This window comes from Pipistrellus kuhlii, unplaced genomic scaffold (genome assembly GCF_014108245.1).
Source record: "Pipistrellus kuhlii isolate mPipKuh1 unplaced genomic scaffold, mPipKuh1.p scaffold_m20_p_1, whole genome shotgun sequence".
Classification (NCBI taxonomy): Eukaryota; Metazoa; Chordata; class Mammalia; order Chiroptera; family Vespertilionidae; genus Pipistrellus; species Pipistrellus kuhlii.
Genome location: NW_023425404.1, coordinates 107,109,392 through 107,122,041, shown reverse-complemented (window position 1 = coordinate 107,122,041; position 12,650 = coordinate 107,109,392). Strand labels below are relative to the sequence as shown.

Below are 12,650 nucleotides of genomic sequence, written 5' to 3'. Positions count from 1 at the left end.
TCTATACTAATAAAAGGGTAATATGCTAATTAGACTGAACATCTTTCGGAAGACCTTCTGGACAAAGCCATGTTGGCGAGGCCAAGGCAGAGGAGGTTAGAGGCCATCAGGCAGGCAGGGGAAAGCAGTTAAGGGGATCAGGCCAGCAGGGGAGAGCAGTTAGGGTGAACAGGCTGGCAGGCAGGTAAGCGGTTATGTGCCCGAAGTCCTGAGGGGACCCAGATTGGAGAGAGTGCAGGCTGAGCTGAGGGCATCCTCTTTCCATGCAAGAATTTCTTGCACTGGACCTCTAGTGTTATACATAACAGAACCAAGCATCAATCTTTGCTTCACCATAAGTGATGAGAACATAGTTTCTTTTTATTTGTTTTTCTAAACAAAAGATAAGGAAAATGCTAACAGTGTAATTAAATATAAAAATAAAAAAGACTTAAATAGATTTGAATTCCTATGAGCTGGGCCCCTTTGAGGATCCTCATTAAGGGCTAATTTCTGAGAGTCACAGATAAGGAAGACCAGCTCATCCTTTCCATTTCAAGGAGGATGATTTAGAAAGAGCTGTAAGATTTTTTTAAGGGTGGGAGCCTACTAGTCTCAAATATATGGGCAGAACCTGTCATCCTGGTTCCTTTTGCCCCTGAAAAAAAAAAAAAAAAAAAAAAAACAACAACAACAACAACTCTATAGCTTCAATTAAAAAATAAAAAATAATAATAATAAAAGGTCATGTGATTGAAGAAAACTGGCTGGTGTCTTCCCTGGATGAGATTTATAAGCCAAAGGCAGGTAGAAATGGAAGAAGAGCGGGGTAAGTGAGTTTAGGAGATGGAGGGGAATATAGTGAGAAAAGCTAGAGAATAGAAAACAAAACCAAATATGAAATAGAAAAAGTACATCAAGGGCCCAAAGACCATTTGCTCTAGCAATGTTGCTCATGCCTTCCAGCATGTCAGTGGTTCACAGATGGAGGGTAAGGGGTTGGGGGGGCACACTAAGGCCTCGCAGGATGGCTCTCCTTCCCTGCAAGGGTAGGATGACTAAAGAGCTGTTGACCATGCTGGTACACGTGTGAGTCTGAAAGGGGACACTATTCATAAGCAAGCATAGACCCTGAGCACCCTAAGGGAACTAGGAGGGGAAGTCACCCACCAGGGGTCACTACCAGGCCCATCCTTCCTTTTCTCACCAGTGTCTGCAGTAACAAAAACCACGAAACACGCAGCTAATGTTACTGAGCACAATGCCTGCCATGTGGGTGGGCTTTATGTGAACTATTTCACTATTTCTCTCATTGACTCCCGAGATAGACAGAAACACCTAAAAATTACAAGTGCCCACCACATCATTCCTGAACGAGGGAGCATAATAGTTATACAGTAAATTGGGACCTGGAGGATCCAGAAAATTTCCCACAGGAGTTTCCCTTCAGAAAAATGCAATCTACCTTTACAACTTCATTGCCTCCAGCTAAAACCCTCCCCTCTTCTTTTTTAATTTTTATTTTATTTTATTTTTTTAGAGAGAGAAATGGAGAGAGAGGGAGAGGAAAGAGATAGACGTAAATTTGCTGTTCCACTCACCATATTTATGCATTCCTTGGTTGATTCTTGTATGTGCCCTGACTGGAGATTGGACCTGATACAAGGCTCTCACCAACTGTGCTACCTGGCCAGGGCCCCTCTAAACTGTACCTGTTTCCAGAGCCTGCTCACATTGCATGGCCTAGCGATAGAATGACAAGCCCATACTTCATTGTCCTTGCTCCAGATGTGAAAGTTTATTACACTGACAGTGAGCATCATTTCAACATCTGACTCACATAGATTAGTCTCATCTCCCAGATGAAAAGGTAAGGGTTTTCCTTTATTTTGTGTCAGTGCTGTTCCCCATATGTGAAGGTTTTTGAGAATATCCATCTATAGGTAAATATAGATTTAGGTATCCTTTACATATATGCAGTCACAGAAAGGCCGGGCAGTTTCATGTGGGAACTTGAACTTGGGCCCTTTCTTTGCATCTTGCTAATGGAGGATGAAGCCCCAGTAACCTGCCTATTGTCCTATGCTTTAACTCCCACAATTGGAATTTGTGCTACTCACTTGCTACATATACCAAGAAAAAATGTTCATTTTAGTCAAAACTTTCAATTTTAGGAAGTCTATTTGTTAGTAGTGAAATTACTCATGGGTATGGAATCAGCTGGAATCATTCTTTGGAAAGAGCTGTTGTAAATTTTGTATGTTGTTTTATTATGTATCTATAATAACTAGAGGCCCGGTGCACAAAATTCATGCATGGAGGGGGTGTCCCTCAGTCCAGCCTGCACACTCTCCAATCTAGGACTCCTTGAGGGATGTCCGACTGCCCATTTAGACCTGATCCCTGCAGTCGGACATCCCTCTCACAATCCAGGACTGCTGGCTCCCAACTGCTCACCTGCCTACCTTCCTGATTGCCCCTAATTGCTTCTGCCAGCTTGATCACCCCTAACCACTCCCCTGCCAGCCTGATTGATGTTTAACTGCCTCCAGCCTATTTGCCCCCAACTTCCCTCCTCTGCCAGCCTGGGTCACCCTTTAACTCCCTCCCCTGCAAGCTCGATTGCCTCCAATTGTCCTTCCTTGCAGGCCTGGTCCCTCCCAACTCCCCTCCCCTGCTGGCCATCTTGTGGCAGCCATCTTGTGTCCACATGGGGGCAGGATCTTTGACCACATGTGGGCAGCCATCTTGTGTGTTGGAGTGACAGTTAATCTGCATATTACTCCTTTATTAGGTAGGATAGAGGCCTGGCACATGGGTGGGGGCCAGCTGGTTTGCCTGAAGGGTGTCCTGATTAGGGTTCCCTTCGGGCATGGGGCAGCCTGGGCAAGGAGCTGTAGTGGTTTGCAGGCTGGCCACACCCACTGGCAACCCAAGAAGAGGCCCTGGTATCTGGGGTTTGTTTATCTGCTCGTTCCCTGGCAGCAGCCATTTCTAATGGGATTTATTTATCTTCTATAATTTAAACTTTGTAGCCTGGAGCAAAGGCCTGGGCCAGCCAGGGCTGCAGAAACTTGGCTTCCTCCATCGCTGGGGGAAACCCTAGGCTCTTGCTCTCTCCAGCTTCGTGGCTGCAGCCATTTCTATTTGGATTTATATATCTTCTATAATTGAAACTCTGTCTCTTTAAGTGGAGGCCTGGGCTCACCAGGATGTGTAGAAAGCTTGGCTTCCTCCATTGCCAGGAAAACCCAAGCCTCCCTCCTGCTTTTTCTGTGGCTGCTCCTGATTGGCTTATGAATGTGGCTTGTGGGTATATTGGATTGGTGGTTAATTTGCATATTACTCTTTATTATATAGGATAATAGGGTAATATGCTAAGAAGGACATCTTCTGGACATCCTTCCTGACCAAGCTGGGGCTGGAGGGAAGCCAGCCAGGGTCCCGGGTGCTGGTGGGTGACCAGAGGAGGGAAGCCCAGGTCCCAAGTGCTGGAGGGAAAGCAGTGCTGGCAGCTTGGGCAAGGCAGGCCTACTCTTGAATGAATTTTCATGCATTGGACCTCTAGTCTTGAGATATAAAAGCTTAATATGCTAAGTGTCAGACTATTTGACCATTCACTATGATACACACTGACCACCAGGGACAAAAGCTCCAAGGGGTAGGTTAGATTGCTGCTGGGGTCTGGCCAATCAGGACTGGGACTAGGCAAAACGGGGGGACAGGGAGGGGGGGCGGAGAAAGGGGGCGACAGGCCCTGGAGCCCTCTCTCAGTCCCTCCCCAGTCCCATCAATCAGGCACCAGGGGGTCCCCTCGGCCTGACCTGTGCCCTCTCGCAACCAGGACCCCTCAAGGGATGTAAGAGGCCTGTTTCCCTCAGGCCAGGCCTCTAGTTTATTAAAAACAAAAAACAAACAAAACGAAAAATAACGAAGTGAAGTCTACCTAAATGACCAAATTAAGAGCTACCCCTCAAGCATAAATACAGTAAGTTGAATTTAGTGAGTTAACCTAAACTTCATTTTTGTGTCAAATTAGCCAATTAGAACCAAACATTTTTTAACCAAAACATAGTCTCATAAAATTGAGAGAATTGTATAGCTATTATTAAATAAGACACCAAATGAGTTTTTCAAAGATTTTATTGAAGCAGAAACAAATTGGTCAGATAACTTGTTGGAAAAAAGCAGTTTTAATGGTATTCAAAAATACTTTTTAAAAAGTATTCTAGCACAAGCCTTCATGAACTAGATTATGTTGTAAACTCGTTTTTCCAATTCTCTTAGAAGTGTTGGTTCTTAAGAACTAGAGCTTATTCCTATTCCAAATCTATCTTGCGCTCTTGACAAACTGCAGAAAGGCACTTGAAAGCTGTTTCTTTAAGATACGGATTTCCTTTTTATTCTTGCTGGTAATATATTGCAGCACCAAGTGCATGCAGTTTTCACTCCAGGTCATCGTGATGCTGAGAAGTTTCATTGATGACCTGATTAAAAAAAAAGATAAAATTCAAATAAAATATAATAATACATGCCAAAGATTAAGTTACTCCATTAGGCAAGGCAAAGAAAAGCTCTACCAATTATATGTAATTTACTGGGGAAGCTGGAAGGTTATGTTGGTTCTGCATGGCCAGCAGGGTTATAGCAGGAGAAGGGGTGGTGGGGAGGGGGCAAGGGACAGATACTATGTAAGACGCTCTTCACCCCTAAGCAAAGTAAGTAGCCAATGGAATATCGTGGCTGAAAAACAACATTTTATAAAAAGGCCTGTGTTTGTAAAGAAGGTTTCTATAATAATTCTATGCAGCGAAGTTTAGAAACAATTATCACCTGTTTTAAGTTTGTGTGCAAGGGAAGATTACATGAGGATTACAATAACTTTGGACCATTTCTTTCCTGGCATGGAGCTGACATGACGACTTGATCACATGGCATATCCATGTGTTGTGTAAGAGGGCCTAGGAGTGGTTAGGGAGGGCGGTGTGTCCAGTCTCATGGCACCGTCCATAAAACTAGTCTAGGAAATAACTTAAGGAAGCTGTACCCCCATTTTACATTAAAGACCGTAGAGAAATCACTAGTTGGAAGACTGTTTTCTGCCTTTCACATCCAGGAGTCAAATACTTAGTTGGCTGTGTATAGTGCTGGAAGAAGGGGCCGATTCTCTTCCTAGTTGACACGAGTGAACCAGAAACCTTCCAAATCAGCTGGCTGTATCTGAGCTAGACTTATTGATTTAAAAGGAGATCAGCGCCTTGAGATTACTCCAATTTTGATCTAAAGATACCAACCTGTCCATCTCTAGTTTCAACTGTCTTAATCAGAAGTGTCCTTTTTGAGTGGGTGTCCACCAGTGGGAGTGAATCCAGATTGGTTTCTGAATAAGAAAAATGGGCCAAAATGAGTAAAAATTACACATTAGCAAGGCAAGTAACTATTTGTCCCAAAGAATTATAGTTTTTGTTCACAACTGTATAAAGCACTACTCCCAAAATAATTCTAAAGATGATTAACTATTTCAAAACCCAGTCTGACAGCACTGGAACGTCAGGATGAGATAAACTACTGCAGTGTATGCACTAGCAGAAGTCAGTGGAGTTTGCACAGAAGGTAAGACAGTAGTTGGATTTGAAAATGGGATGTTTTCTAGAATTTCCTCTGGTATGGCATTTTTCAAGTGTCATTTTTAAAATGAGTGCTTTATAATGGTTACAAGCTACGAAAATTATTCATAAATAGCAATCAAATGCTTACCTCTCAGGTTCAGGGAAGCAAAAGTGGGAAGAGGCAGAGAAATCCTACAAAAGATAAAGAAAAACAGTAAAATGTTTGAAAAAATATCTCAAATGACAAGGAATAAGTTTATGCACTTCTAGTTTTCATCAAGAAAATGTCGTCATGTGTTTCTTAAGTGAGGGATTTGCTTCAGAAGCATTTATGCCTGACTGACCTCATTAGAACATTTAAATGTTTTACCCCAAGCATTTTCCCCACAGGGGCATGTGCTGGAGGCCTTCAGAGCGGGGAAAGGCACTGGCTTTCAGAGAATCATAGCTTCAAATCCCAGCTCTGCTACTGATTCACTGACTAGGTCGCTCAATCTCTTTATTTATAAAAGGTGGTGAGTAAGCAGCCACCTTGAAGAAGTGCTCTAAAGAGGAAATATGACGCAATATGTAAAGCGTGTGGCTTACTACCCAGCAAATGGCAGCTGCTAATTCACACACACTCGGCCTAGTTCTGTACCTGCTCTCCTCGCCTTCCAGCAGCTTCCTGTAGGTGGCAATCTCAATGTCCAGAGCCATCTTAACATTCAGCAGGTCTTGGTATTCACGAAGGTGACGGGCCATTTCTTCCTTCATGTTCTGAATCTCATCCTGCAGGCGGCCGATAGTGTCTTGGTAGTTAGCAGCTTCCACAGCAAAATTCTCTTCCATCTCACGCATCTGGCGTTCCAGAGACTCGTTCTGCAGGAGGAGAGAAAGGCTTCCACTGTTATTTTCTGGAAAAACCCTGCTGTTCCCAGAACCATTTATAGACCACCTGCAGCCATGTCCCTGAGGGACAAATGGCGAACACTTTGGTTTTAGGTAAAGAATACAAATACCAAGTACCTCCTTCACAGCAGTGATAACATAAGCTAAAACTTACAGATCTCAAGTGCTTTTTGGATCTGTCTTAACAACTCATTTTCTTTGGATGAAAAAAATATATTTTTTTCTTCATTGGGAGTTTTGCTCAGATGGCACCATGAGCTTGGCCAATTGAATGCACCCAAATGGGTTACTTATTGTGTGTGATACTCACAGTTCCTTTAAGGGCATCCACTTCGCAGGTGAGGGACTGCACCTGTCTCCGGTACTCATTTGACTCCTGCTTGGCCTGGCGCAGGGCGTCGTTGTTCCGGTTAGCAGCCTCGGAGAGGTCAGCAAACTGTCAGGAAGGAATGAGAAATGTAGATCACCCAGGCAACTCGTTTCTAAGAGTCTACCTTACCTGAGCAAATGAGATAGCTTCACGATGGCAAACAAACAAACCATATTTTCTATTTTAAGTTCAAATCTCAATGTCTGCCAAAACATGTCTAAACTTCTGTTTTGGACAATTCATTTTGTTCATTAGATTCCACCAATAAGTGACACCATGTGAGAATGGCATACCTTGATGTGGGGTTGGGAAGAGAGAGGAAATGGGGGAGGGGAATGGGAGATATCTATAATACTGTCATCAATAAAAATATATATTTAAAAATGAAAAGAAAAATTACGTTTCTGAAACCAGAGGAAAAGTAATGGAATGATGACATTGATAGTTTCAAGGGGAAATTCACGCTATTACTCTCATTTTATAAGTGTGGAGGACAAGGGCATGGGGTAAGGGTTTACTTGGAAGTAGAATCAGAGAAGAGTAAAGGGTAGGGAGTCTGCTATGGGTGGAGAGGCTGTAGCAGCAAATACACCTTGAACGTGAAGCTAAAGCCAGCTTTCTGACTGGAGCTAAAGGGCATGACCCAAGTGCGTTTCCTCGGTTCCGTACCTTGGACTTGTACCATTCCTCAGCCTCCTGGAGGTTCTTGGCAGCCACACTCTCATACTGCTGACGGACGTCGCGCAGGGCAGCTGTGAGGTCAGGCTTGGAGACATCCACATCGATCTGGACATGCTGCTCCTGAATCTGGGCCTGAAGCTCATGGATTTCCTGAGAAAAAAAACAGAAAGAACAGACAGGTCAGCCATGTCAAGGAAGGGAACAGATTCACCCATGTTCATTCACGGAAAGCTACTCCACTTACCTCATCGTGGAGTTTCTTCAAAAAGGCAATCTCTTCTTGCAAGGATTCCACTTTGCGCTCAAGGTCAAGACGTGCCAAAGAAGCATTGTCCACATCCTATTTCAAAGAGAAAAGATGGGATGTGAGGCATGCTCAAGTCTATGGCTTATCTAATCTACTCAGTTTTATTAATCATATAAGCTTATTGTCTTTATCATAAAAATGGCCTTGACAAACTTTTGACCTTTAAATAAATTTATAGATGACCCAGTGCCAATATACTATGTTTTCTTCTCATTAACAAACTTGAACTGGGATCCACTATGTTATATCAAGGTAGCTAACTGACAATTTAAAAATAAATAAATGTATGCCATCATGGTAAACTGTACTCCATGAATTGTTACTAAATCTACATTACAACATTGAAGTGTTTTCTTTTTAATTTAGAAAAATCAATGCCATCATTTTAATATCATGGAATAACATTGTGACAGGTGTTCACCGGGTCTCGTATCTTAAAATACATGAGTCCACACAGAACAGAAATTCCTGCTTCAAAAGTTTTAGTGTATACCTGAGCTCTTTTATCCTCTACTCAAGTCATCTAAAACATCATTATAATTTAAAACAAATGTGTGGTCATTTGGCATTCAGGTTACAAGGCTAGATTTATACTCCGATTCAGGATGGGCAATGGCAGAGATGCAGGATAGGCACATCAGGAAAAAAATGTAATTCTGAACTGTATTTGTTTTGCTTTCTCTGGTGGACCTTTTTCCCCCTGAAACTCCCCTGTCTCCTCCTACATGGGTGTGTCCATCCTTTTCACTTAACGCACTGTCAATTCAGTTCTTAGCTTGTTGCAGAATGACTAATCAAAATGCTTACATGTAACGAAACTGCTGTCTGTGTAGAATTCTTGCTGCTCTGGCTCTCCCGTCTGAGTTTTCACCATTTGTTAACGGCTATATATTCCAAATCAGAATATATAATTTTGCAACTAAAGGGAATGTCATGAGGATTTTTATACCTCCTGTCTTATTAAGCAGTTATATTTGGAGGACAGTTTATAGCCTTACATTCTTAAAATGTTGAGACACTTCTATCACATTCATGAAAAGATCATGACCAAAAGAAAACAAAAAAATCGCACATGGGGAAAAAATTCTTTTTTGCTTGTGGTTAAACCCTAAAAAAATGGTATAAAAGATAATTTTACTAGCCTCTATAAAAAAAGTCAACGTGACACTTTATTAAAGAGAATATGGGAAATGTTACCTAATCCCTAAATAGACCTTTTATACTAACATTGTTTTATATTAACTCGCTTCTCTGCAGAAAACTTTAACAGATGTAATGATCACACACTGCTGTGTTTATGTTAATTTGACAAATGTATTTCTGCTTCAAATGTTATTCTAGACTTTACATGTGAGAGTGCTTTTATAGCCAATCCCAGTAAGTGTTCAGCAGAATAAAACTGCTGGGAACTCTTCCTGCTTTTGGATTTCAATTTTAAGTTAAGAAATTCTTTAAGTCCATCTTAATTTAGAGGGGGGGAAAAAAAACTTTAATTAAACTTCCCTTTTTCAGCTTTAGGGTTATTTCTTATTTATGAAGAGGATAATAACACAAGGACCCAATAAAGAAAGGCCTTTCCAAACGTGAGGCATGACTGTAGCTTTAAGAACTTTTCACATCACATACTTCACAAGTCTGGGCCAGATATTAGATAACGGATGTTAGCAAATACTTGTGTCCAATTAGAACTGTGCTTACATCATTACATATTCAATAAGAATGTAGCCTGTTGCAAAGCTTCTCTCAGGAACACAAAGACTCCTATTATTTCTCTTCAGAATCACCACACTCGCCAGAAGGTCTGAGTCTACATTCCATAGGGCAGCCCAGAGAAACCATTAATACCTTCCAGCCAGGGCACAGATGGCTCCCTTTCACCCTTATTAGATCACAAAATAGTTGTGCATAGCGATACTTCCATCTAACTTTAGTGCCACAATAGAACTTAAAACTGGTTGGCTTAGTGCCAGTTAAACTAAGTTTCTTATGCTCCAAACACGGTTGCATTTTTAACTACAGGGCAGAATTGCGCGATTTTTGTGGCCTTGTATTTTTGTGGCCTTGTAAATTAGCTAACTTAGCAAACGGCAATCTAACTCAATTTGTAACTTTTCGAAATCATAATATCAATGTGTTCCAAAATCGAAACGGAAAAAAAAAATTTTTGTAAGAAATTTGGAAACAAAGTAAAAATTTAAAGACTTTCTTTATGTCCTAAGAGGGACTGGACGGTTTAAATCCTCCAAGAGTTTTTACCCAGAGAGGCCCCAATGTGGCCTTTCTGCCGCTAGGGGGCCTTGCGCATGGTCGTGTGAAGTTTTGCATTCTTTAGACTCCGGGGAGTTAACTTTTAGAATTGCCTGTGGCTGTGGGTTCCTCAGGGGGTAGGGAGGGGGGATCCGGTAGTTGCGAGTGGGAGAGGGTTTACAAACCTGTCTGAAAGACTGGAGCGTGCCCTCGGCTTCCTCTCTCTGAAGCATCTCCTCCTGCAACCTGAAACAGTTGCACATTAACCAAAGGGGAAATGGAAAACCGCTAAGGGCGGGGCGGCCACACCCAACCACCGCGTCCCGGCTGCAGACAAAAGTTGGTGGCCAGCTCCGCAGGCAGCCAGAGCCGCTGCGCTTTGGGAACTGCCATTCTCGGCGAGTGTTAGCGGGATTTGGACCGCAGCGTGGCAGGGCAATCACGGTCCGCGCACGGACCTGCAAGTAGAATGCCGCCCCTCCACCAGCACCCTCCCCGCCCCCCCCCAGAAGCCCAGGGAACCCTTTGTTTCTCTTGCTCCACAGCCATCCCTTCCTCCCCCCTCCGCCCAGCGCTGGCAGCCGGCCAGAGGTGGCCAGGGAACTCCAACAAAAGTTTGGAGATGTCACGCTCATAGTTTGCAAGGGCCACCATCCCACTATAAAGTGGTAGTTTCAAGAAATCTGTAACTTGAAAAGGGCGCTCTTAGGCAATGAGGGGGAGGAGGTAGAGGGGAAACGATAGTTGCAACTGCTTGGCTCTGGGTGGGGCTGCGCCACCGCAAGCAGAGCTCCCTTCCCGGGTGGCCACCCCCCACCCCCAGCCCTACCTCCATCCCCACCTCCCCCAGCCGCCGCGCACTACACCCCCCCAGGGTGTGGCAGCCCTGGCGGGTGGAAGGAGGTTACCACCTCCCTCCCTCCCTCGGCCCCGCGGGGCGCCGCAGCCTTACTTTTCCCGGAGCCGCATCAGGTCCTCGGCCAGGTTGTCGCGCTCCACCTCGACGCGGGCCTTGTCGTTGGTGACCTGGTCCACCTGCCGGCGCAGCTCCCGCATCTCCTCCTCGTAGAGGTCGCCCAGGCGCGACTTGCCCTGGCCCTTGAGCTGCTCGAGCTCTGCCAGCAGGATCTTGTTCTGCTGCTCCAAGAAGCGCACCTTGTCGATGTAGTTGGCGAAGCGGTCGTTCAGCTCCTGCAGCTCCACCTTCTCGTTGGTGCGGGTGTTCTTGAACTCGGTGTTGATGGCGTCGGCCAGCGAGAAGTCTATGGAGTCCTGCAGCAGCCGCACGCCGGGCCCGCTGCTCCGCAGGCGCATGGCCGAGGAGCGCGTGGCGAACACGCCGCCCGGGGAGGAGTAGACGCTGCGGCTGGCGCTGGGGCGCAGCGCGCTGCCCAGGCTGTAGGAGCGAGTGGACGAGGTCACGTAGCTGCGGCTGGAGCTCGGCCTGGTGCCGGTGCCGGGGCCGCCGAACATCCTGCGGTAGGAGGACGAGGACACGGACCTGGTGGACATGGCTGCGGAGGGGACGGTGCGCTGCGCGGCGTGGACAGCTCGGGGCGGAGAGGCTGTGGGCGGCGGGAGCGCTGCTGCTGCGGCTCTGGCGTGAGGACCCCGGGGCGAGAGGAGCAGAGGACCGGACCCCGCCCAGGGCGCAGTCTTTATAACCTGTTACCTTCCCTCCCACCGCCGGCCCAGCCAATGGGGACCCGGCGAGTAGCGGGGAGGGTGGGCGGCTGCGGGGGATAAGGAGGAGGGAGAGGGGGTAGGGGCGGGGGTTCCCTGGCGCTTTCCTCCTCTTGTGAGCTCTGGCTCCTCGGAACTAAGCACAGTCCCGTTACTTCTGTTACTTCTTGGCTGGGCTTGGACTTTTGGGGGCTTTCCTGGTGATGGCCCGAACTCTGCTCACTCCTGGGTCCTGGGAAAGGGGGCGGCGGCCAGCGGTGCGGGAACCGCAAGCAGAACTGGATCGAAGGGGTCCCGAGCGCCGCGCCAATGGGCGTGGGAGAGAGCGCGCGGGTGGGAGGGGCAGCGGGCAGCGGTCGCGGGCTGGGAGCGGCCGGGTGGGTGGGGACACTCGCGAGCATAGGAGCAGGAAGAGGGGAGTGAGGTCCCAGCTTATCGGAAGGCGCAGAGAAAGAAACAAAGAGCGTCCAAGATTGGAGCGCGAGGTGGTGGGCGCACAGCCCAGGGCGCACTCAGGGCGCGGCCCCGCGCAGCCCGGTGCACGGTGCGATTCGAAAGGGGTACAGCGAGGGCCCGCATCTTTTTTCACCCTCTGGTTTGGGGGTTGCTGTTCAGAGACCAACAGGCTAGGTTCGGCTTTGGACCTCTCGAGCTGCTGGGCGGCGGCCGAAGACAGCGCGGCCTCGGGTGGGGTCGCTGAGTCACTGGCTGGCTGTGAGTCACCGCGCCCTTTGCCTGCAGAGATCGCAGGCTCCTAGCGGATTTTGTGGACCGTTAGACGGGACTGACTCAGATCTCCCTGGGCCCCGCGCGCACTTTGTCCCAAAGTTTTACCAAACTTTAAGCCGGGCCTCAGATTTCTTGTGTGCAGTTCGCCTGTAGG

The 12,650-nt window shown here is 46.4% G+C and overlaps 1 protein-coding gene across 1 annotated transcript; it reads right to left on the bottom strand.

The window, feature by feature from the left end:
* Positions 1-4,104: 4,104 nt before the first annotated feature.
* On the bottom strand, positions 4,105-11,730 carry VIM (vimentin). The gene is made up of 9 exons (XM_036459168.2): positions 11,037-11,730; positions 10,270-10,330; positions 7,775-7,870; positions 7,519-7,680; positions 6,790-6,915; positions 6,229-6,449; positions 5,737-5,780; positions 5,274-5,359; positions 4,105-4,466 (listed from the first exon to the last, which is right to left on the bottom strand). The coding sequence occupies exons 1-9, from the start codon at positions 11,594-11,596 to the stop codon at positions 4,425-4,427; spliced, it is 1,398 nt and encodes a 465-aa protein (XP_036315061.1). The 5' UTR covers positions 11,597-11,730; the 3' UTR covers positions 4,105-4,424.
* Positions 11,731-12,650: the final 920 nt, after the last annotated feature.

Bases quoted from the DNA above. Each gene is read 5' to 3' on its own strand.
- VIM (XM_036459168.2), bottom strand. From the start codon at position 11,596: ATGTCCACCAGGTCCGTGTCCTCGTCCTCCTACCGCAGGATGTTCGGC. The intron at 6,450-6,789 runs GTGAGTATCACA...CTCCTCCTGCAG, and splicing joins TGGATGCCCTTAAAGGAACT to AACGAGTCTCTGGAACGCCA. The intron at 5,781-6,228 runs GTACAGAACTAG...TATCTTTTGTAG, and splicing joins CTGGAAGGCGAGGAGAGCAG to GATTTCTCTGCCTCTTCCCA.